The 25044-nt window shown below is 49.1% G+C and overlaps 1 protein-coding gene across 3 annotated transcripts in view; it reads right to left on the reverse strand.

The window, feature by feature from the left end:
- Positions 1-1526: 1526 nt before the first annotated feature.
- The window catches only part of LOC121569923 (transcriptional activator GLI3-like), a 146164-nt gene continuing 122646 nt past the window's right edge, over positions 1527-25044 (reverse strand). For all 3 annotated transcript variants that reach the window (XM_041881266.2, XM_041881267.2, XM_041881265.2), the window contains exons 11-15: positions 9737-9886; positions 9295-9459; positions 8759-9043; positions 6293-6692; positions 1527-5732 (exon numbers count right to left, since the gene is read on the reverse strand). In XM_041881266.2, coding sequence (XP_041737200.1) covers positions 3289-5732; positions 6293-6692; positions 8759-9043; positions 9295-9459; positions 9737-9886 — 3444 coding nt within the window. In that variant the 3' untranslated portion in view covers positions 1527-3288. The remainder of the gene's footprint in view (positions 5733-6292; positions 6693-8758; positions 9044-9294; positions 9460-9736; positions 9887-25044) is intronic.

A 25044-nucleotide genomic window follows, 5' to 3' on the forward strand; every position in this document is an offset into this window, starting at 1 on the left:
TTCCTGAATTAAGCAATGACTTATAATTATTGATAGGGTTCTGTGGCTAAGGCAAATGGATAACTGGGTAGAGGGAGGGCATCCTTGTCTTCAGTGTATTTTCTAAGCAATACCTTGTTGACTTCCTGTGTAGGTTTGGATCGTGACTCTCAGGAAGAGGAGATATTGAAAATGTGAACTCGCACTGATGGGTATCCCCATCTCTCTCCATTTACCACTGAAGTTCTGCCCTGAGAGCACCAACCTGGCCCCTGACACTCCCCCAACCATTTGAGTCTGAGGTAGACTGAGGAGACATAGAGCTAGAGGCAGAGTCAAGAAGGAGAGAAATGTCTCTCTAAAGGGAACTGGTCTTGTCTGAAACATGTGTAGCCTGCAAGCTTCAAAGCCAAAGAGCCCATCTCATGTGGCCAGTTGGAACGATTTATAGCTCTCCTCTTTGCTGAAATCTTCTGACGCTAGGTAGTGGGTACCCTTTTGTGAGTCCTCCATTTTCTCTCAGTGATTGCAGTGGTAAGAGCATTTAGGAAAGGGTCTACCCATCTAAAAAGTCTCAATATCCAGTGGAAAGGTAAAATGATGTGAAGCCCGGCTCTACTTATGTCAAGGGCACCTAAAGGGCTTGAAATGGATGCTGATGGGTTGGGTTGCCATGTTAAAGGATTGGGTGAATTATGGGCATTGTGAAATGGGAGATGGTGAAGAGGGCAATCAGAGAGATTCACAAGGGGACTGATGAGCCATTGCCTTTGATCTCTGGACTGGAGCCACAGAGACTCTATGGAGGGAAAACCGTTGGTCAAAAGAAAATAATCTTAGTGCATCACAGAAGATTGGGGATTTTCTACCAAGACTACCCTGTGTCACGGTATTTGGTTATATATACAATTAAAAGCCAATTGAGAAGATATGACAATATTTTTGGACAAACCTAAAGGTAAATTCATTCCTTTATGCAATTCAGGGAGTTTGTAATTTAAATGTAATTCTTACTCATGATCAGAAGGGGGCAACAAAAGCACAGAATATGTGCTTCTCCTTAATTCAATGTGTAAGAATAGAGGGTACATAGTTTGATACAGATGGTCAGTGAGTTCGACCAGTGGCCTAGCAAGTTGCATTTCCCTTTGGTGTGTGTAATTTATCCTCTTAGATAACAAAAAGTGTTTGGCGCTAGACATTAACCCAATATGTTGGCACGACATTTGATTTGAGAGTACAGAAGCTTTCAATCTGAACCTGAGGTTTATACATACATTGTTTAGTGATTTAATCCCATTTCAAGGGCAGTGATTTAGTAATGTAGTAATTCTTAGTAATGTGGTTTGTCTCATGCAGAAATGGCAGTGACGTTCGGTCAATGAATGGTTCATTCTATCCCATTTACTTATGTGTTGTGGTGGGTTGATGACCTTTCGCTAAGTCCAACAAACCCATGTAACCTATGGAAGATCGGTCCCTTATCCATCTGAGTGTGTTTCATATCGTATCCAAACCAGCACACATGCAAGACAGGAGACTTGAAATATAATTTCCTTTTTTTATTAAAACCATACAAACATTTGTGGTCAGTTATAAAATAGCAGTGGCTCTTCTGGCAGACAGGCAGTGCTGGGCACTCTGTGCACCACTCAGAGCCAAATCTGCCAGGACTAGAAGCAGGGTCTGGGAATCCCTGCTTTAAGAGTAATTTATTTATTGGCCTCTCGTGCCTCATCCTCATATCTGAGCTAAACCTACAGAAAGAATAATGTATTTACAGGTATAAAAAAAAAAAAAAAAAGGCAAGAAAATGTGAAGAAAAAAAAAGAAGAAAAAAAAGATGCATTTTACACATCTCAAACTTTTCGATAATCCTTTTTTTAATATAAATGTTTATGTAAATTTTACAGGTCTCACAAAACACTTAATGTGTATATTTTTTCATAATTAACAATGGAAGATTGGCAGTGATCTTTTTCTTTTCCGACAGGCAGATTTTAAGGCACATACCTCATGGCCATTCCCTCTGGTCCTTTGACAAGGGAATGAATTCTTACCTCTTTCAAAACAAAACACCATTGATGCACAGCTACAAAAGACAAAAAGTACCAAAAAACACCAAAACGATTCCGTACCTCATTGTCTTGCCACTGAAGACTAAGGAAACTATTTAATATACTGTACACACTGTCATGTGAGACTGCAAGGCGATACTAACACTGTTGAAAGAGTCACTGCACTCCATAGTGCTGTACTGTACTCCTTTGGAGAATAGAATATGGATTATCCACTATTTGAATGTCTAATAGACATAAGGATCACATTTCTAAAATGGTGAAATACAATGGAGGATAAAAAACAAACAGAAAACATACAAATGCTACCCTTTCTGTCTGTGAATCATATGCTGCGCTTAGAATTAATGGATGATCTGTGGTATCTGACAGCAAGAATCTTATTCTCACAAAGAAAATATAAAAAAACACATTGTTATATACACCTGTGAGTCCCATTACAGACATTGTAAATCAAGCCATTGGAGTATGAACTAAAGGGTTACTTATGGCGCTTGTGTGAATTCTAAGACTTTGAAGGCTGGTCCTTTTAAATGTGGGCTCAATACCATATTATAGGAATACTCTGTCAAACACACACCACCAATTGGTAAGACTTGGTAGAAGCACTGAAACACTAACATTTACATATTCGCAAAAGTAACATACTAACAAAATGACGATAGCAAAGGTGTAAATATCATTTTAAAAAGCAAGTCATTATAGAAAGATAACACCATGGGCATCCGTTGCACCATTATGGTAAATGGCACATCCAATAGGATTAGATACTTGGCACGTGCTAGTCTACGTACTTATAAAGACAGTGTTTATGTTTGACCTTGAATACAACATGCATTTATACCAACAGTGTACAGCAAAAAAACAGCGACGATACACAGAATACTGTTTCAAAGGGACGAGACCAGAGAGGCCATCAGAGGCCTCACTCGCTCACCATCGTAACACAAAGGGAAGGGCTTCCAAAAATAGCCTTCATTCCAGAAAAGGAATATATCTATATATACTTTTTGTCACTTCCCCTGTCTCGGAAGAGAGGGGATGACATTTTATAAAATAAATCAGTTTGGCAACAAATTTGTTTCGGGGAACACTATGTAAGTATAATAAACTCGTAATTTGTCGCTTTGTCTTAAGCGTTGCCGACTTTTTCCCTCTTTACATGCATCAGTTTTTTCCTCTATTTCCTTTTAGGGGAGGGAGGGATGGAATAAAGGAAGGAGGGAGATAGTTACTGCATGATGGCTAGGAACTTGCTCTCCTCAGCGAGGGTGGTGAGCAGGGAGCTCATGTCCCCGATGGCCATATTGCTCAGGTTGCAGGGCATCATGACCGCGGTGCTGTGGAAGGTGGCGGAGGCCCGGGGTGTGGTGAGGCGGGACGAGTTCCGGGACACGCCCTGGAAGATGGAGGGTCTGATCACCCCCGACACCAGACTACCCTGGTTGTAGCCTACCCCCACGTCCTCTATCATGGCTCCGAAATCCAGTGCCAACACGTTGTTTAGCACGTTGGCCGAGCCACCCACGCGGCTGTCCACCGTGCTTGTCACCTGGTCAGCCGCCGGGGAGAGGAGGGAGGCCGGGACCGAGGAATCCCCGCCTAGTCCCACCTGCTCGGTCATGGTCTCCAGCAGACACTGCTCCTCCAGTGGAGAGAAGGCCTTGGTCTCCACCGGGTCAAAGCACACAGCCTGGTCGCTGAAGCCCTGGTCCAGGTAGCCCTGGTCGGGAGCCTCCAGCTTCAGCCCGGACACCTGGTGGGCCAGGGAGCAGTGACTGACTTGGTTCCTCAGACTCTGCTGCTGCTTGGTGAGGTTCTGCTGGGTAAGGTTGACATGGCTACCATTGGTGGTGCTCTGTTGGGCATTCAGGTACTGCTGTGGTCTGGCGGGGTGCCTGTAGCTGCTGTTGGCCTGCTGCAGGCGAGGGGCGGGGGCCTGGGGGTGGTGGTGGAGCGCTGAGGCCTGCGAGAGGCTGGAGAGGCTGTCCATGGAGGCCCGGCTAAGGAGCAGGTTATCTCCAATCTGCCTGGAGGTTCCATGGTTCTGGGTCTGGTACTGCTGCTGGCTGTAGCCCTGGGGCAGAGGCCCCACAGAGATCTGGGAGAAGTCAGGCCGGCCGAAAGTGTGTGTGGGGTTGTGGCCGTTCCCTTTCATCTCCATGCAGGAGTGGGTGGTCGCCTCTAGCTTCACCCCGCCATTGACTCTGCATAGGGGCTGGGGCTGGCCTGGCTGGGCACAGCGGTTCTGGAAGTCTCTGGTAGTAACCGTCTGTTGTTGCTGCTGCACCACCATGTTCCCAAACCTCCCGAACGGCGAACCGGCACCCAGACCTTGGTGCTGCTCTGTGGTGGCCCATCGGCCACACCTCTGCTGGGCCTGGACCTGGGGCTGCCTCTGGGGAGACCTCTCAGCACTCCCTGAGCTCACCTCGTTCCATTGAATGGGCATGCCGTCTTTACTGGGGCCCTCTCTCTCCAGGCCCTGCTGCTGTTGGTGGTGCTGCTGGAGACTGTGGAAGCACTGGTTCAGCCCTGGGCCTTGGTCCTGTAACTCCCCTCCAGGGAGATGGCCGTTGTCCCCAGCCACATGGTTCTCCAGGTGGTTGTTGTAGGAGTCTGCCTGGTCCTGTGAGCGGATGTCCTGAGAGCGGAGGTACTGCACCAGGTCGTCAGGCAGCATGTCCTCATCCCCCAGCAGCAGGGCTCCCTCCTCCTCCATGGCCAGGGCCTCCAGGGCCACATGCTCCAGGATGCTGGGGGGGCAGGGAGAGGAAAGCAGGCCCCCTCTCTGGAGATTCCCCTCAGAGCGTGTGTAGTTCTGCAGGCTGAAACTGCGGCCCTCCGCTGTGGGGTTCTGGAGGCCTGATAGAGGGGGAAGTGGGTGGATGTTGTTGAGGCTGCTGAAGCGCTGGACCTGGGGCAGCCCGAAGAACTCCGGGTGGATTTGCTGAGGGTGGGTCCGCACGGGGTCGCTGGCCCTCCGGTCCGGGCCGTTCCCCGGGCCCTCGCCGGGGTAGAAGCCGCTTCGCCGGTAGTCTCGGTACCCGCCGTGGCCCCCGTACCCATTGGTGGTGCTGCCGTCGCTGCAGCGGCGCGGCCTGACCAGCGGGGGCAGCGCGTGGTTGCCTCCACCTCCATCCTGGCCATCGCCCATCATGGCCATGCGGGTCTTCAGGCTCATGCGCTCCATGTTGGGCAGCGGAGTGGGGGGTGGGCCGCCTGTGGCAGCAGCGTACTTGGCCTTCAGGTTGTAGTGCTGCGCCGGCGTAAGGTTGAGCATCCCCTTGGACCCTCCCCCGACGCCCGCCCACCCTCCACCCACAAACACTCCTCCCCCGCACTGGCTGGCCTCGCTGGAACGGCGTGAGGCGTCGGTGGAGATGGGGTCGTAGGAGTCGGTGGAGCTAAGGTTGTGGTGGCGGCGGTGGTGACCAGGGGTGTTGGCTGCCTCGCTCTGGGACGCCTGGCTGGAGCGCCGCGACGAGAAGCACGGCGAGATGCCCGAGGAGCGCCGGCTGCTGCTCAGGTAGGCTGAACTGGTGGCGCTGCCACTGCTGTCCCGCCGGTCACCGTGCTCAATGCCACGGAGCAGGCTGAGCACCGTCAGCTCTGTGCTGCCCAGCTCGGGACGAGGAGGAGGCTGGGGCTGGGATAATCTGCCCAGGCATGGACCTGAGGAGTGAGAGAGGGGGGGGAGTGAGAGAGAGGAAAAGAGAGAGAGACAGAACAAGGGTGGAAGTGTGTAGGGGGGGGAACAAAGAGAGGGTGGAGAAAGAGAAAGATGAGCACAATATAAGTGAGGAGAGATCCCTCAAACAGATGCAACCTTCTCACAAACACAACTGGCACAGTTTGGCCATGAAATTCTATTACATGCTCTAATCACTGATGTGATATATGATGTGATATGATATGGGTTTGATTCTGATTTCCAGCGGAACATATGTTAAGCCTGTCAATTCAAGTCCGATCTGCAGGGGGGGAAATTCCAGGTAATCAAACCGCGATCTGCTGAGACATTTGGAGTTCTTTTCACAACCCAAAATTAGTGTCAATATTATTTTACATATCTATTGGCCTTTACCAATATTGAATGTCCATGGAGTCAAGTGTGTAAAACACACTTCTCAGCATAAGTCCCTGTAATAAAACACTATTATTCTTTGTGTAACATAAGCATGGCCTCAGAGGACCCAGACAGGGTTGTGGATATGAGCATGGTGGATCCTTACCCAGCACGGCAGGTCCCTTGGGTGGCGGTGTGGGGGACAGGGGGCCCAGCCTGGGCATGAGGGCTCCACCTCCTCCATTCACCTGCTTCAGCCTCTCCATCTTCATGTGCTCCATCCATCTCATGGGCCGGCCCACGTTCCTCCTTGCCTGCAGCGCCAACGTAGCCGCCGTGGCTGTCGACACCGTGGAATCCATGATGGGGGCGTCACGGCCCCCCTCCAATTCCTCCAACCCCTCCTCCTCCTCCTCCTCCAGCTCCTCGTCTTCCTCTCCCGGCCCCTCGCCCAGTCCCACCACCCCTCCCCTCACAGCAAGCTGGACTCCATGGCTGGGATAGGTGCAGATGGGGGACTGGTCACTGCTGCATGTAGACTGACCGCCAGGGCTTGGCTGAGACGTCTGCGGTGGGGTGGGGGATCAAGTAAAAGATGAAAACAGATGTAAGAGAGAGAAGAAAAAAAAACGGGAAGGGATGAGAAGAAGTATAGAGCTCGATTATTACCAACTACATGTGACACATTGAGGACACATTCATTTTCTCAAAGGTCTGAGCCATATGATTAAAACACATGATGACACCATGTGATGCAGCTGCCTGGGACATGCTTTCCACAGGAGTAAACAATAACACAAAGACATTGCTGATTGTGATTGGTCATATTAACGCATTCAGTCTGTGCATGACCTAATACCACCTTCATATCTATAGACCAGGTTTGCACTTAACTGTCATTACAGCATTAGACATAAACACAGACAAACTTTACTCTCTCAGAGCTGTGGGTTTGTCCAATGTCTTCTGTTTTGTAAACAATGTCAAGTGAATTACGGAAGCATGAGTAACGCCTCCCCTGTGTGCCGTCCAATGGACCGGTCCAGACTCTATAACAAACACTCCTGAGGAGGTAGTGGGGTTTAGACTATTTTCAGACAAGGGGGTGGGGGAGGGGGTGGACAAAGGCTTCTTTTCAGACTGACTAAGGCCTAATAGGGTTGTTTACTCTGATTTACCCAAAATGGAGATCAGTGAAGAGAAAAATAATCACTTTTTGGCACGGTGCAAAACTGCAAAGCGAGACATTCCTTTCCTTTAGTTTGAATGGGCCGGATTCCACCAAATGCATTTGGCTGCACAATAGAGCCCTAGGCAGTGTTGGGCATACTTTTAATACACATAAACACTGTTGGAAATGTACTTAGTTCTGCCCCAAGGCATTTAACTTGCTTTGGGCAAACATGACTCTCCAAAATAAGAAAATGTTTTCATGAGAATTAAGACAATTTCTCATTGCCACATTGCAATGTGAAGTGTGTAAATTTTTTTTAACATAATGGCAGCGACCGTGGACAGTTTTGTAAAGATGACTAATGAGCAAAATGATGATGCCATAAGGGAGGAGGATAAGAGGAAAACAGACTCATTTTGGATGAAATGGCTACTGAAAGGATGTTAACAAGGTGAGTGAGACACGAGGGTTTTTACAAATGCAACATGGCAACATGAAAGGACACCTATCTCACCTGATTACCCACTGTCCATAGAGAGAGAGGGAAGAGTAATGCACGGAGCATTGGACAGAAGAAAACATTCATTTGTTATAGGGTTATTCGAAGAGGTTAGATCACACATAAAACTCATGTGCTGTAGACATCCCTGGCTGACGTCCCAGTAATCAGGTTAGGTTTAAGTGAGCATCATGGTATACTACATGGTTAGAGTTAAAGTGAATATACACTGAGTGTACCAAACATTAGGGACACCTTCCTAATATTTAGTTGCACCCCTCCTTTTTTGCCATCAGAACAGCCTCAATTCGTCAGGGCATGGACTCTACAAGGTGTCGAAAGCGTTCCACAGGGATGCTGGCCCATGTTGACTCCAATGCTTCCCACATTTGTGTCAAGTTGGCTGGATGTCCTTTGGGTGGTGGACCACTTTTGATACACACGGGAAACTGTTGAACGTGAAAAACCCAGCAGCGTTGCAGTTCTTGACACAAACCAGTGCGCCTGGCACCCACTACCATACCCCGTTCAAAGGCACTTAAATCGTTTGTCTTGCCCATTCACCCTCTGAATGGCAGACAGACACAATCCATGTCTCAATTGTGTCAAGGCTTAAAAATCCTTCTTTAACCTGTCTCCTTCCTTTCATCTACACTGATTTAACAAGTGACATCAATAAGGGATCATAGCTTTCACTTGGATTCACCTGGTCAGTCTATGGCATGGAAAGAGCAGGTGTTCTTAATGTTTTGTACACTCAGTAGAGCATTGTTAGAAACTATTAAGGTGACATTTCAGATAGAGATGGGCTGCTATCCCCATAGAAATATAATTACTAGAACGGGCATCCCCATCCAATTTAACATTCCGTGATGGGTGGACCAACAGCAGTAATTCTATTTCTAGGGTTATCCCATCATGCAGTGTGTGTTACTGTGTGCCCTCAGAGAGGGGCTCACCATAGGCTTCTCCGTCTTGATGGACTTGACCTGCAGACATTCATCCTGTTTCGAGGTAGCGTGGTTGTACTCCCTTTGGTCTGCGTACCCCCCTACTTGCCCTGGCGACCGGCCCTGTCCGTTTCCCCCCTCCCGGGACTGTGGCGGGGGTCGTGGGTAGGCGTCGCTGCGCTGCTTCTTGGTCACGTGCGCCTCTGGCCCGTGCACAGTCTTTACGTGCTTGCGTAGGGAGCTGGGGTCTGTGTAGCGCTTGGTGCAGCCAGGGATCTTACACACGTAGGGTTTCTGGAACATAGAGATGCATTATATTATTAGTATAGAATATTATATTAGTATACTGTTCTATTTCATTCTATGTTCTGGAAGGAGAGAGGAGAACAGATGGGGCCAGTGACAGGATGCTTCTGTTTCTAAAGGCCTCCAGCAATGAACTGCTTAGTCAGTGGTGTAGGGAGATTACTTGTTGCTGAGCTGTGTGTGTGTGTGCGTGCTGTGAGTGAACATGTGTGTTTATGTGTGTGTGTGTGTGTGTGTACCTCGTTGGAGTGTGTGCGGTTCTGGTGCTTGGCTCTGTCTGAGGCGTTGGAGAAGGCCTTGTTGCAGCCCTCGTGTTCACAGACGTACGGCTTCTCTCCAGTGTGGGAGCGCAAATGGGTCTTCAGGTTCTCCAGGCGAGAGTAGGCCTTGGGACATCCCTCAAACTGCACAGAAGAAGAAGAAGAATGAGAAAAGAGAGCGAGGAGGAGTGGGAAACCACACACTCATCAAACACAGCTCTAACGCTTCATCCTGGCAGAGACCAGTTACCTCAACAATATATATAACTGACGAAGGTAGAAGTGTGACAGACTGTTTATTAAATGTAAGGATGCACCATCATCACATACTCAAAGCCATCTAACAACAGCTATCTCTTTATGTATCTAAGCCCATGGACGTAAAATAAACACTGTGAGAGTGTTGTGGGAGCGTTCTTACGGTGCATCTGTGTGGTTTCTCCCCGGTGTGTCTCCTCATGTGGACCACCAGCATGTACTGGGCCTTGAAGGGCTTCTGTTCCCGCGAACATTCATCCCAGTGACACACAAACTCCTTCTTCTCCCCGTGGATGTGGTCGTTGTTGATATGCTGAGAGAGGAAACAAGCAGTGGTCAATCACATGTAAATCTGGATTCAATGTGATTTGTTATGATTCAATTGATTCATTATGATTCAATAATTCACTATGAATCAAGACCGGTATGAGTCAACAGTATTTTGTCTGTACTGAAGCTGCTCTAACCAGGCGTGTAGTGACTGGTGAGCACCACAAGGTGGCCAAGGGACCCAGAATAGGTGCAGTGTTATCGAGGTATGTGAGCGGAGCGGAGCTGGAGCGGAGCGAGTTGTGGAGTGTGCCTAATTTGACTGGAGCACGGAGCGAGATTCCCAAAGGCTGGAGCGTCAGCCTTCTCGCCCGCTCCAATTTCGCTCCAGTAGCACTCACTTCACGAGCTCAGGGCATGCCTGGCCCAGCATGCATTTATAGTGTACTTGTGTGCTGCCATAGCCCCTTGCTTAAGCTACTGTCATGAAGTTCGCTAAATATTTTCATAAAGAAACTGATCAAACACACAGGTGCAAAATCAAGGTGACTTACAAAGATGAGGACCAGGAGCAAGAGAGGGAGTGCGGTGATGTAGTGTCCACAACTAAAGAATCATTGTGGAATCTGAAAAGACACGAATCCCGAAAGCATGATGGTGTACTTACTATGTGCAAATGCTAAAAATGCTAAGTGTGTCATTGTAGCAAAGTATTTATAAACTAAAAATCAGATGTTATATTATAATAATAATTGATTTTGGCACAATAGGCCTGGCATATTCCAACTTTCAAGGAGCTTTCCATTTTGATTGAGTTATTTTGCCTAAAAACCTTTAGGCCTATCTATAAAAAAAATTATACAACCCTGCATCCCTGTCCAGCCTGGCAAGTGGCCAAAAGGGTGTTTAGTATCCCCAGTGGCTCTGCAAGCGTGGAGAGGATATTCTCCGCTGCTGGCCTGCTCTCCAGGCACCATCGCATGAACCTGAAGCCACAGACTCTGGCCAAACTCGTGTTTTTAATAATGGATTCAAAGGCACTGAGCCTAATAAGGCATTTTTTGTTTAATTTGTATTTAATTCTAAGTAAGTCACAGCCTATATGCACAATTTATAGACTATAATGATTTAATACAATGAAATGTTGTTTAAATGTTGAGTGCTTAATGTCCCTGACCTATTTACAGTGTTTATATGCTGTTTAATTTGACAAGTAGCCTATTTGAAATTATGTGTGATTCTTACATTCACCTTTTCATGTTTATTAAAATACTTTTCATTCAAATCATATGGTTTGGTTTCAATACTTAAAAATCAAATGGTAGGTCCAAGTAGTCACAAAAATAGATGGGTGTTGGTCAACTTGTGATTTTAATGAATGGAGTGAATTTGGAGCGGCAGTTTTATTTCTTGTGAGCGCAGAGCGTTTTTGTAGCGCACCACTCCATGAGCGATGAGCGGGATTGCCGACCGCTCAACTCTGCTCACATACTCTGAGTGTCACAAAGGAGGAAGCAGTAGGAAGCAATTAACAACAGTTGGAGAAAGTTAACTCTTTCTGTTGCACACATCATGTATGTATGCACATGACAGAGTGGGGAAAACATGTCTCTAATGGATAAGGAACATTCAAAATAAGGACCAAATCACACAGAGGTCAATAGTTGACAGAGACTTAATATTTACTTTGTAAAGTGTCGTGCCAAGTCCATTAAATCCCTACTGAAGTTCCTTCCTCATCATATATTTTCTTAGCTTTCTTTTCTGTTATCATCCATCATTGTTTCCCCAATAATTTTCCCTCTCTCTCGCTAACTTTCTATCTCCTCCCATTGTTTCATATTCATCCTCTCCATTCCTTTTTCTTCTGTTCAAATTTGTACTCTGAGGAATAAACAGGAGACTTGTGAGTCTCAGTGTCCGATCTGAACAGGCTTTTCAAATAAAACCCTGTCACTTCACATCACATTGGGGCTCCTGCCCCTCTGTGACAAGTGCTGACAGTTGTGCTGCCGTGGCAACTTCCAATCTGAGGCTTATGGGGGGAGGGACGGGGGGAGGGGGCGAGAAAATCCGAAGTTCACTCAAAGCATCTCAAATGCCAGGGCTTTACAACTCCAGCGAAGCATTATATCTAGTGAGCATGAGACACCCTGCTTTCTCTCGCTCTCACTCCCCCCCCCCTCTCTCTCTCTTTCTGTCTTACACACTGACCAGTATAAAGGGGTAAGTGGACGGTTAAAGGGGGATGAGAGAGGGGTAAAGAAAAAGAGAAGAAGAAAAAAAAAGGCAGACTGACATGGAATCCTCCGGGGATGAAGTCAACATCTGGCCCTCTCACAAAGACAACAGTGTAGTGTGGTGGCCTCTGAAGGGCCTTTCTGAGAGCAATTTAAAATAAGAGAGACAGACACAATATCCTGACCAAAAGGAACCCGTCTTATTACATTCCTGAGCAGAGAGTGGGAGAGAGACCTCTGCCTTAGGGGGAATACAGAGAGAGAGAGAGAGAGAGAGAGATGGGAACAAAAGAGGGGGATAAATACAGACTTGACTTTGAGAGGTCTGGGAGAAACAAATCATTGTTAGAGTATCTTTATATTTTCTTGTAACACATTTGAACAACCAAACAACAGGAAGGGAAGAGCAGAAGAGAAGAATCAGAAAAAGATAGGGTGTCATGAGCACTCTCTCTCCCTGGTAGCAACATTAATTGCATTCAATTATCTTCCACTCTGCTCACCTCCCTCTCTCTACTCAGCCTAACTAGCTCCACCTGCCCTGCTCTGCTCTTGTTACCTGGCCAGCTGCACTGCATTTCCCACTCACCATCCTCACCTTGCCTCACTCTGTTCTAATTACTCTGCCAGCTGAACTGCATTTCCCCACTACCTCTCCCAGTATATCAAGCCCTGGTTTTCAGCCAAGCCCTGTCAGATCGTCTTCAAACCCGGACCAGTAACCTGCCTGTCTGCGCTCTGACTCCTGTTTGTGATACCGATCCTTTCTTGACTGCCTCCTTGTTCTACTGCCCCGTCTATCCCAACCTGCCTTCTGGACCTCGACTACTCTCCGATCTTCAGCCCCTCCGGTCTCCGACCACCAGATGAGCGTGCCCAGACGTTTCACCACCCTCAGCCCGATACGCCGCTCCATCACTGGGGAACACACACACTAAGCACTTGGACTGGACACCCCCGGACATTTGGTGACCCCCGGAGCACAGGTACCCACAGGAGGACCCTGAAAGACCCCTGACACCCCTGGGACTCCTCTTCCCGCCTGTAACCTTGAATAAAGAACTCTGAATTTGAACTTGCGCTCTTGGGTCCTCTTCTGTCCGTGACAGAACGATCTGACCATCATGGACCCAGCGCACTCCCTGACCACGATGGAGGAAGAGCCAGAGAGGACTGCCCTACAGCGACTGGAACGCTCTGAGGGAGACATAAATCGGATGGCTGGCGACATCGCTTCCCTTCTCCAGCTATTCAACCAGCAGCAACAACAGTTCCAACTGCAGCAACAACAGCTAGCCCAAGCCCTGCAACTACTCTCAAGCCCGGCTACTCCACCTGCACCCCCCCTGGTCCTTTTGTTCCTGTACCACCGATACTCCTTCATCCCTCCGCTGGAGGTCCCAATGCTGCAGGCCCGGCAGTGCTGCCACCAGATCCCCACGCTCCTGAACCAAGGATTGGGAACCCGAACGTTTTGATGGCAACCAGAAGCAAGTAAGACCATTCTTGAGCAGCTGCCGAATCCAGTTTGCACTACAGCCCAGGACTTTCTCAACAGAGGGAGCCAAGGTGGGGTATGTCATCACACATCTCACCGGTCGAGCTCGGTTGTGGGGAACGGCGAATTCGACCCGGCAAACCCCAGCCTGTGCCTCCTTCAGTGCCTTTGAGGAGGAGATGTTAAAGGTCTTTGACCTAGGCTCGCCAACAGCCGAAGCGTCACAAGCTCTGCTCACCATCCGTCAGGGCAATCGGACAGTGGCAGACTTCTCCATTGACTTTCGTACCCTGGCCAGTCAAAGCTCGTTTAACCCAGAGGCACTGGTGCAAGCCTTCCTCCATAGCCTGGCGGACTATATCAAGGACGAGCTTGTTTCCCATGACCCGCCCTCAACGCTTGATGCCGCCATTGACCTTGCCGTTCGCATTGACCGCCGTATACAGACCCGGAGGAGGGAGAAGGGCCGTCTCAGTCAACCTGCCATCCGTACTCGGGTCGATACCGCTTCTGTCCAGCCCCTGCCTGTCAAGTCCCATAGCCAACTCAATCAGCCTGAGCCCATGGAGATTGGCCGTGCCTCTCTGACTCCCGAGGAGCGTCGGCGCCGTCTAAGCTCCAACCTTTGCCTCTACTGTGGTGGCGAGAATCACCGTGTCGCTACTTGTCCGGCAAAAGCCGCAGCTCACCAGGTGTAGGGGAGATCCGGGTGAGCTCAACAAGCCTTCAGTCTCCCTCCATCCGAAAGACCCTGCTTCATCTCCGCCTTCAGCTTTCTGACAAGACTCATACATTGGCCGCCCTTGTGGATTCCGGAGCCGAAGCAAACATCATGGACCCTGAGCTTGCACAGCAACTGGGCGTGAACCATCATCAACTGACACAACCCATTCCTGCACGAGCCCTGGATGGGCATCATCTTGGCACTGTCACTCATATCTCCGCCCCTGTGACAATCCTGCTGTCAGGAAACCACCAGGAGTCCATCCAGTTTCACCTCCTACACTCACCTGGCCAACCACTCATTCTTGGATACCCGTGGCTCCGTCAGCACAACCCCCACATCGACTGGGAGACAGGAACAGTCCGTGAGTGGGGAAGGAGTTGTCACCAGACCTGTTTAAGGGGGGCCACCCTGCCCGTTCACCGGGGAAGGATCTAGCGCTACCTCCGACATATCCAATGTTCCGGCCTGTTACCACAGCCTGAAAGAGGTGTTCAACAAATCCAAGGCGACATCTCTACCCCCCACACAGACCCTATGACTGCGCGATTGATCTCCTGCCTGGCACAGCACCTCCCAAGGGTCGTCTGTATTCACTGTCAGCCCCGGAAAGAAAGGCCATGGAGGACTACATTAATGACTCTCTTGCCTCCGGGATAATTAGACCGTCGTCTTCCCCGCAGGAGCGGGATTCTTCTTTGTCGGCAAGAAGGACGGTTCTCTTCGTCCATGCATAGATTACCGGGGTCTGAACGACATCACGGTTAAGAATCGCTACCCACTGCCCTTACTTTCGTCTGCCTTCGAACTGCTGCAGGGAGCCACTGTATTCACTAAGCTGGACCTTCGCAATGCCTACCATCTGGTGCGGATGAGGGAGGGAGACGAATGGAAGACAGCGTTCAACACACCAACCGGCCACTATGAATATCTCGTCATGCCCTTCGGCCTCACCAATGCCCCAGCAGTTTTTCAAGCCCTAGTGAATGATATCCTCAGGGACATGCTAAATACGTTCGTATTTGTGTACCTTGACGATATTTTAATATTCTCAAAGACTCTGTCAGAACACACGCACCACGTCCGGTTGGTCCTGCGCCGCCTGCTGGAGAACTCTCTTTTCGTGAAGGCAGAGAAGTGCGAGTTCCATGCCAAGACCGTTTCATTCCTGGGGTATGTGGTGACCGAGGGCAGCATTCAGATGGATCTCACGAAGGTGTCGGCTGTCACTTCCTGGCCAGTTCCTGAGTCTCGGAAGAAGTTGCAACAGTTCCTGGGCTTTGCCAACTTTTATAGGAGATTCATCAGAAACTATAGCACAGTGGCTGCACCCCTCACGGCGCTAACCAGCACTAAACAACCGTACCAATGGACATCAGCTGCTGATAAGGCCTTCAATATCCTCAAGACATGTTTCACTTCTGCTCCCATCCTCCAGATGCCAGATGCAGCAAGGCAGTTTGTGGTGGAGGTAGATGCTTCGGACGTGGGAGTGGGTGCAGTGCTTTCTCAAAAGAGCAGCTGAGGATGGCAAGATGCACCCCTGTGCCTTCTACTCCCGTCGGCTAACCCCTGCCGAATGCAACTACGACATTGGGAACCGCGAGCTGTTGGCTGTCAAGCTCGCCCTTGAAGAATGGCGGCACTGGTTAGAGGGGTCAAAGGAACCATTCGTAGTGTGGACAGACCACAAGAACCTGGAGTATATCCAAACAGCCAGGAGGCTGAACTCCCGTCAACAGCGGTGGTCTCTGTTCTTTACGCGCTTCAATTTTACGCTCTCCTACCGCCCGGGATCTCGCAACATCAAACCTGATGCTCTTTCCCGGATGTTTCAGAAGGACGAGACCACCGCCATGACAGCTCCCATTCTTCCCAGCCACTTGGTCGTAGCGGCCCTCACCTGGGAGATCGAGAAGCAGGTCATGGAGGCTCTTCGGGACCAGCCAGGTCCAAGCACCAGCGCCCCCAACCGTCTGTTTGTTCCAGCAAATCTCAGGTCACCTGTGATTCAGTGGGGGCACGAATCCCGTCTGGCCTGTCATCCCGGCATCACTCGCACCCTTCATCTGGTCCGCCAGCGGTTCTGGTGGCGGGGATGAGACGGGATGTCCGAGAATTCATCCGAGCTTGTCCCACTTGTAACCGAAACAAGACTCCCAACCAGCCTCCTGCTGGGTTGCTGCAACCCCTACTCATACCCAAGAGGCCCTGGTCCCACGTTTCACTGGACTTTGTTACGGGCCTTCCGCCCTCTGACGGACACACAGTCATCCTTACCATTGTTGACCGCTTTAGTAAGATGACCCACTTCGTGCCCCTTCCCAAACTACCCTCTGCTAAAGAGACCTCCCAGGTGGTCCTGGAACATGTGTTTCGTATCCATGGCCTACCCCAGGATATAGTGTCAGACCCGGGGCCCGCAATTCTCAGCAACCTTTTGGAAGGAGTTCTGTCATCTCCTTGGGGCCACCGCCAGCCTATCGTCTGGATTCCACCCGCAGTCAAACGGCCAGACTGAACGCATGAACCAGGAGCTGGAGAAGGCACTGAGGTGTGTGGCTTCCCAAAATCCCCCGGGCCTGGGCTCAACACCTGCTCTGGGTGGAATATGCCCATAATTCACTCACCAGTTCCTCCACCGGGCTCTCCCCCTTTCAGTGTGTCTACGGGTATCAACCTCCACTGTTTGCCAGCCAGGAGGCGGATGCCACCTGTCCGTCTGCTCTTGCGTATGCCCGCCGCTGCCGCCGCACTTGGGCCCAGGCTCGCACTGTGCTCCTGAAGTCTGGAACCAGCTACGCCGTCGGTGCCAACCGACGGAGGACCCCAGCACCTACTTACCGGGTTGGTCAGAAGGTCTGGCTGTCTGCCCGGATCTGCCGCTGCGGGTTGTATCACGAAAGCTGGCCCCTCGCTTCATTGGTCCTTTTCCTGTGCAGAAAGTCATCAGTCCAACGGCGGTCCGACTTCAGTTGCCCGCTTCCATGCGGGTCCACCCCACCTTCCACGTCTCCAAGGTCAAGCCGGTCCATGAAAGTCCCCTGGTCCCTGCAGCTCCGGCGCCACCTCCTCCGCGCCTCGTAGATGGCGGTCCTGTCTTCACCGTCCGGCGGCTGCTCCGCTCTAGGCGAAGGGGTAGGGGTCTCCAGTACCTCGTTGATTGGGAGGGATATGGTCCAGAGGAGAGGACCTGGATCCCGGCCAGGAGGATAGTGGACCGGACCCTTATCACTGACTTCCACCGACTACATCCTGATCAGCCTGCAATCCGTAGGGGCCGTCCAAGAGGGGTTCCTAGCCGTCCGGCCCGCCCTGCTCCTGTCTCAGTGCCTGTCCTGTCTCCCGACCGTGACCCTCCAGCTCCTTCTGAGGATGAGGAGATTCACTCGGACCGCTCGGAGGAGTTCTGACCCGCCGCCTGCTCCCCTCCACCCTCCCGGCATGATGTTGTTCTTGGGACTTCTGGGGCCGTCCCTTGGAGGGGGGTCCTGTCATGAGCACTCTCTCTCCCTGGTAGCAACATTAATTGCATTCAATTATCTTCCACTCTGCTCACCTCCCTCTCTCTACTCAGCCTAACTAGCTCCACCTGCCCTGCTCTGCTCTTGTTACCTGGCCAGCTGCACTGCATTTCCCACTCACCATCCTCACCTTGCCTCACTCTGTTCTAATTACTCTGCCAGCTGAACTGCATTTCCCCACTACCTCTCCCAGTATATCAAGCCCTGGTTTTCAGCCAAGCCCTGTCAGATCGTCTTCAAACCCGGACCAGTAACCTGCCTGTCTGCGCTCTGACTCCTGTTTGTGATACCGATCCTTTCTTGACTGCCTCCTTGTTCTACTGCCCGTCTATCCCAACCTGCCTTCTGGACCTCGACTACTCTCCGATCTTCAGCCCCTCCGGTCTCCGACCACCAGATGAGCGTGCCCAGACGTTTCACCACCCTCAGCCCGATACGCCGCTCCATCACTGGGGAACACACACACTAAGCACTTGGACTGGACACCCCCGGACATTTGGTGACCCCCGGAGCACAGGTACCCACAGGAGGACCCTGAAAGACCCCTGACACCCCTGGGACTCCTCTTCCCGCCTGTAACCTTGAATAAAGAACTCTGAATTTGAACTTGCGCTCTTGGGTCCTCTTCTGTCCGTGACATAGGGGGAGAGTGTTAGAGGTAAAGATGTGCAGAGGGAGGGGAGTTCATCCTCCCATTCCACTTTATGACACAAAGGCAGCCTGTGTCTGTAGTGTCCTGCCTCTTCAACTACTGTACTGCTGAAGAACCCACATACTTATAAAGACACTTCCAAGAAGTCAGGGCAGTGTGTGTGTGTGTGAGAGAGAGAGACTGTGTGTATGATGAACTGCTAGTGTGTTACTTGCTGTGCACCTCCAGGCATGACAGTCCCCAGACAAAGGTAGCATTGTCCCCAGCCAGCAGCCCCTCCCCCTGTCCAGTATGTGACCCAACACACAGGCCAGTGGGGTCCTGACCAGGGCACCGTCACAGTACCTTTGTTCCCATCAAAGGAAGGGATGTACCCCTAAACAGACAGAACCCTATGAAGACGGACCTTACTTCAAGAGAAAGGCCCCCATGGGCCCTCGAGTCTCAGAACAATTGCACTTAACTAACCCCCTATGTAGTGGGAGCCAGGGGTGTCCTACACAGCCCCTATGATGACGGAACAAGTGCACTAAAACTGGCATCTCTTCACCAGCCACGTGCACTTTCCTGCCCTGTTCTGCTCTCAGAGTCCAACTACATCAATACCTTACACAATGCGATCGTTAAGTTCCGGCTCCAATTTACTTTATGTATCAACAATGGTTCTCCATTCATTTCAACCTGACACGTTTACACTTTTGGAGTGACAAAAAAAATTATAATCCCAGAGAGAAAACGATTGGGGAGTGGAGATCGAGAGCCGTGGACATTCGTTTTCCCTTAGATTGATCTTCCCTCCTCCCGTCACAACACGGAAAACCGCTCCTCGCTCCTTTCCTCCCTTTTCCCCTCCGTCTGTGAGGGAATCCCTGTGGCAAGCGATCAGTCTGCGCCGCGCGCCGTTCGATATCTCCTAGCTGAGAGCAATGTACCAATGACCAGGGGCCACTGACGGTCGTGATGCATGGGGCCCGGCACTGACAGAGAGGGGTCCAGGCCGCAGACGACCCTAATGGTCATTATCTAATGGCAATTTGTATTGAATCAATAATCTCAATGCTGAGCGGATGGACAGACAGGCCGTGTTGGACCTGGCGTAATGGACAAACTGGTGCTGATAGCTGCGGTGGCGACAGCACACAAGCGGGTTATTCATCTTCACCCTGCCAGCTTATCGGCCACTCAGACACACACACACACACACTACATGTACACATACGCTTACAGATATAAAGTGACGTACCAATGTTACAGTGTATAACACACTGATATAATACACTGATATACAAACACACACACACACAATTTGATGTGCACTATTTGTATAGGACAGGTACAAAATATACTCAAAGGAAATGTATATATTTTATTTTTTTACTCACTCCAGACTCAAAGATAATTTCATGGATTTACACCCACGGAGCAAATTGGCCAGTGTTACCTAGTGTTGATTTTTCAGTGTAACAGAACAAGTAACACTGTAAGTGTTAAATTAACACTCATTGGTGTAAAATAACCCCTGTGTTGTTGTTAATAACAGAGTGAACCAAAACCATGCCCATCATTATCATATTTCCCAGCATGCTCTATTGTAGGTTGATTTTTAGAACTGTTTGTTTCAATATCTATGTTTTGTACATTGATTGGTTAATTAATATTTTGCTACTCAAATATAAATTACATACATTTTCTAAACTAATATGTTACTTGGACTTATTGCACCCGTTACTGAAATGGTTGTTCCAGTTTAGATGCTTTAGGTAGTCTTATATCATTGTCTTCCCAACCCTGGGAGTCATTCTGAATGCAGGTTGCAGGTGATTACAAATTCCAACGGTTGGCTATCCCCACTCTGGCTGGATTCCAATAGTGACGGGGAAACTAAGCTTCCTGAAGCATTGAGGCTTTCCAGCCAATTGTGTCGAAAATAGGTTCATTACTCAGAGCTTCCTTATCTGTTCACAATTAGTGACATCTGCTGGTCAGCAATAAATAGCAACGTGTGATTATCAGATTATTATTTTTTCTCCAATGATTTTATCAAAACTCCATTGCGCAGCGGCAAGTCGTTGGCTTTAATAGCCTATAATCAGCTGGAATACCAGGTTTGCATCTTACATCATGCTTCCCTTTTTTGCCTTCAAGTTTACTCTTTTTCGAAAACTGAATCTATGGCATTATTTAGGATGCTTATGACAGAAGCTTATACTATACTAAATAAAAAATGTATTTGAACAACAGTGCAGAAAAGTGTGGTTTCACAAAATAGTGTGACTTCAATGGGAATCCTGCTAAAAAACCGGTCAGATGGAATTACATGTACCGTATCCAGTAGAGGTCGGTGTTTGAAAGCAGCTTAATCGAAGAAAGCACCGGAACCACGGCAAAATCAGTGGGATCCTGCATTTTGGAAAACCCACATGATCAAACGAAGCTTTGGACGTCATTGATGACGTACTTCTGATAAAGTGATGCACACATCGGCACACTGCTTTGAAGTTAGCTGCTTAGCGATTTTGACGCATGCCTCAGAGCTCCAGTATCAAACGTAACATCACTAGATTCCAATAGGAATTACACGTCACTTTGCAAGCCAGTGTAATGTGACTTGCAGGCCTGCTGTGGCCTCTAAACCATGAGTTTTAGGCCACTATATTAGGGTAAATCTAGGCCCTCAAAATAAGGCCTTATGAAATACGTATTGTATTGTGTTAAATAATTACATTTTAATGTTAACATATTCGCTTAGGATCTTACTTGGTGAATTCCAAAGGACTGAAAATGGATGAATGCAACAAACATGTCTCTGTCACTAAGAAATGCAGTAATGGATGGTATCTCTACAATTCACTCGAAAGGCAAGGCACCATGGGAAATATAAAAATAAGGCTTTACACTAAGCAGAGTGTTAATTTAACACTGTTCAAGTGTCTATACGGGTCCACACTTTCAGTGTTAAACTTAACACTCTCAGTGTTGATTTAACACTGGATAATTTGCTGTGCATGTATTATAGCTACACATGCATGCACATAAACACACCAGATACACAGAATCCCATCAATACTTAGCTACTTTCCTCCATTTTCCCCCACCACTTCAAAATCCATCTACAGTGTATCCTTATCAAGCTCTTTCTGGGACATACATTAGAATGCAAGCGTGCATGAAAATAGGGCCTGTTTACAAGGCAATTTCACTAAGCTGTGGGACCCGCAACACCGTTTAGCTTTATCAAACAGAGCCTAATAAATCATATGCTCTTTTGTGATGTCAATTGCTGAAGCACTTTGTGTAAAGAAAGAAAAAATAGGGAAAAGAGGCAAGGGAGATGGAGGGAAGGAGGGAGGGAAGGAGGGAGGGAGATGGAGGGAGGGAAGGAGAGAGGGAAGGAGGGAGGGAAGGAGGGAGGAAGATGGAGGGAAGGAGGGAGGGAAGGAGGGAGGAAGATGGAGGGAAGGAGGGAGGGAAGGAGGGAGGAAGATGGAGGGAAGGAGGAAGAGAAGGAGGGAGGGCAGGAGGGAGGAAGATGGAGGGAAGGAGGGAGGGAAGGAGGGAGGGAGATGGAGGGAAGGAGGGAGGGAAGGAGGGAGGAAGATGGAGGGAAGGAGGGAGGGAAGGAGGGAAGGAGATGGAGAGAGGGAGGGGGGTTAGAATTGGCATGTGTAATTCAGCACAGCCTTTTCATCTTGGAGTAAGATACTCCAGACAGATAAGGTACCTAATCCTTCTCCTGATCAAAAAAGAATCTGCATTTTACCAATTAAAGGGTTGCGCCAGCAGGCGGAGAGGGGGCCGCATTCTGACTGAGCCCAACTTTATCTCCCCTCAACACCAGGGAGGCACGCAGGCTGCAACCACAGCCTTATAGCATGGTTGTATACTGGGGGAGCTAACAGGGGAGCTAATGCTAACATCATGCCATCTCCATCTAAGAACAAGAACATTACAGCGCCACCTAGGGAGATGACCCAGAATAGCACTGTATCAAGGTGGGGGGGAGAGTCGAAGTTGACCGCTACTTTCAACATGCATGTGCGGATTGTGTGCACGTACACACAGATGCGTGCACGCACACACACACCCCGTCTCAGGGTCACCCCATTTGAGACCCTTTCTGATCCCTCCCCAGTTAGTCTCTGCAACATCTCTCCAAAGCCACCCCAGTTCAAAACCCCCCCAAACATCTCAGACAGAGACATTAAAGAATCCAGCACCAACCGCTTATCTTTAAAAGTGCTCCCTCGGAGCGTACAGAGGAAGAGGAGAGAAAATGAGAGAGGGAGCGAGAGAGTGATGCTAAAAAAGGTACTGGAGCTTGAGAGGGTGAAGGGAGGGAGGTTGATGTTGAGAGGCAGAGTTAAAATAAGTGATGGAGAGAGAGGGAGAAATAAATTAAATAAATAGAGCAACTGGAAATTGACACCCGCCTCGCTTTTGCTGACTGGGTAGGCCAGATAAGTGAGCTAAATTGCGTAGATGCGATGTTTATCTTATCGGCGGCACCGAGAGCGCTTAAACGCAGATGATAAAGGAACGGCACAGCGTGTCCTGGTGCGAGTGCGTTTGTAGAGTGTAAAAATATGCATCAGGAGCGCGACAGGAGCCGCTTTTGAACAAGGTGGAAAGCAATGAGGGTGGTGTATGGCGGATTTAAATTCTAAAATTAACCAAGCCAAAAACAAAGGGATTAATTCATCTTCATCTATGTAACCATCACTTTTTTAACACTTCAAATAGTAGTTTTGAAGTGTATAATTTACCTCACTTGTTTCAAATAGCAGTTTAATTTAGAGTTTTTACGTCACTAATATCAGACTATCGACAAAGAACAATCGATAGAAAACAATCAAACAATTCCAAATGTATCAGAACAGAAAACTGTTGTTAACTTTACCTCACACTACTAATCAAAGCCAGACTGGAAGCATATTCTATTATTTTTCTCTATAACCATTCTAGAAGACAAGCTTAAATAAAGGGGGAGGGGATATCCCATTGTTTGGCTGTATGGAAACCCCCCCTCCCCAGCGTTAGAGGAGAGACACTGTGGTCCAAATACTGTACTTATCCTATTACTGAAGGGGGTGGGGGTGAGGAGGGGGAGGGTTGGAGATAAGAGGGTTTTCTCCCCCACTCGCTGAATTCGAGGGGGGGATTCGCTAGGCAAATAGTTTAATTAGCATGTCCCGGCTACCCCTATCTGCATGGGCATATAAAATGAGAAATAAAATACAATGACAGAGAGAAAAAAACTATTCTGAGTGAACTTTCAAGGGGAAAAGACAATGAGGATGTGTTGATTATTTCCTTACATGGAACAATATCTCTTCTCAGATGCACAACAGTGAAACCTATGTGAGGTTAGGACAGTTAGTGTGTGGAGAGTGGACATTGTTAGGCTCAGACAGACGGTCACCTGGTGAAACTAAAAGGAGAGTGAACAAGCTCTTACCCAGTATGATGCACCCCCCTCCCCCCAGCCCAAATCCCCCTGCCCCACGGAAACAGGGGCAAGAAGTTGTCAAGATCCTCAACCTTTGAGCAGAGCCCTTCAAACGCGGGAGGCAGCCCATTCCGCGCTGAGGATATCAATTATAGATAGGGGTTACCGCCGCGGCCGCGGATTGCAATGTCAGACGCCGGGATAGACAGCCGTGGAGAGCTGGGGATCTTTATTTCAGATGTGTGCTGATGGGGGTGGTTGGTGTGTGTGTCTGTGTGTGTGTGTGTTTGTGTGTGCGTGCATTTGTGTGTGTGTACTTGACGATAGGATACATGCAGTTGAAAGGGACACCACGGTGGCTTCCTTCTCACCATCAGCCCCTCAGCTCCAGCTCTCATGTATCAAACACTGAGTGTAAAGTCAAATCTCCCTTCTCAGTGGGCCTAGTGGTAAGTAGCACACAGCCGGTCACAGGGGAGACCAGTCCAGCACCAGCGGCATCAGCAGCAGTAATAGCATCAGTGTAAGTGGCGTCCATAGTGCTTGTGATACAGTATTACTGTAATATCATTCATATTTGGGTTAAGAATAGGCCCTCAGGCTCTACAGGATGAGAGTCATCCATCTCCAGGGAAGTGTGAGGAGCTGTATGACAGACGGGGGGAGTATATTACAGTCAATACGGTACAGACTTGTATACAGTACAGAACAGTGGAGGCTCACGGCCTGGTTGTGCAGGACTCGGAGTCTAGTCGGTGCCGGCCAAATCAGTTAGTGTCGTAGCACAACAGAGACGTGCTCGGCAGCCTTTGAGGCCATTAACCATCGTCCCCGAAACCAATCTGGAATCCGGCAAGTGCATTACTCAATGCCTGTAGGCTGCAGAACACTCTGTACTGAACACTGAACATGGTGACATACAGGGGAGGCTGCTGGACCAGAGTGTGGAGAGGGTGTTAGGGCTGGGGACAGAAGTCCAGGAGAACTATAGGACCAGTTGACTTGGAGGAGTTGGGGGCTCCTAAAATGGACTCCTAAACCTTGTTTCCTATTTATTGCACTATTATTTGCGTTCTAAATGGATCATAAAGTTTTGAAGTTTAAATTGATAGAGGTT

The sequence above is a fragment of the Coregonus clupeaformis genome, chromosome 7, assembly GCF_020615455.1.
Source record: "Coregonus clupeaformis isolate EN_2021a chromosome 7, ASM2061545v1, whole genome shotgun sequence".
Taxonomy (NCBI): Eukaryota; Metazoa; Chordata; class Actinopteri; order Salmoniformes; family Salmonidae; genus Coregonus; species Coregonus clupeaformis.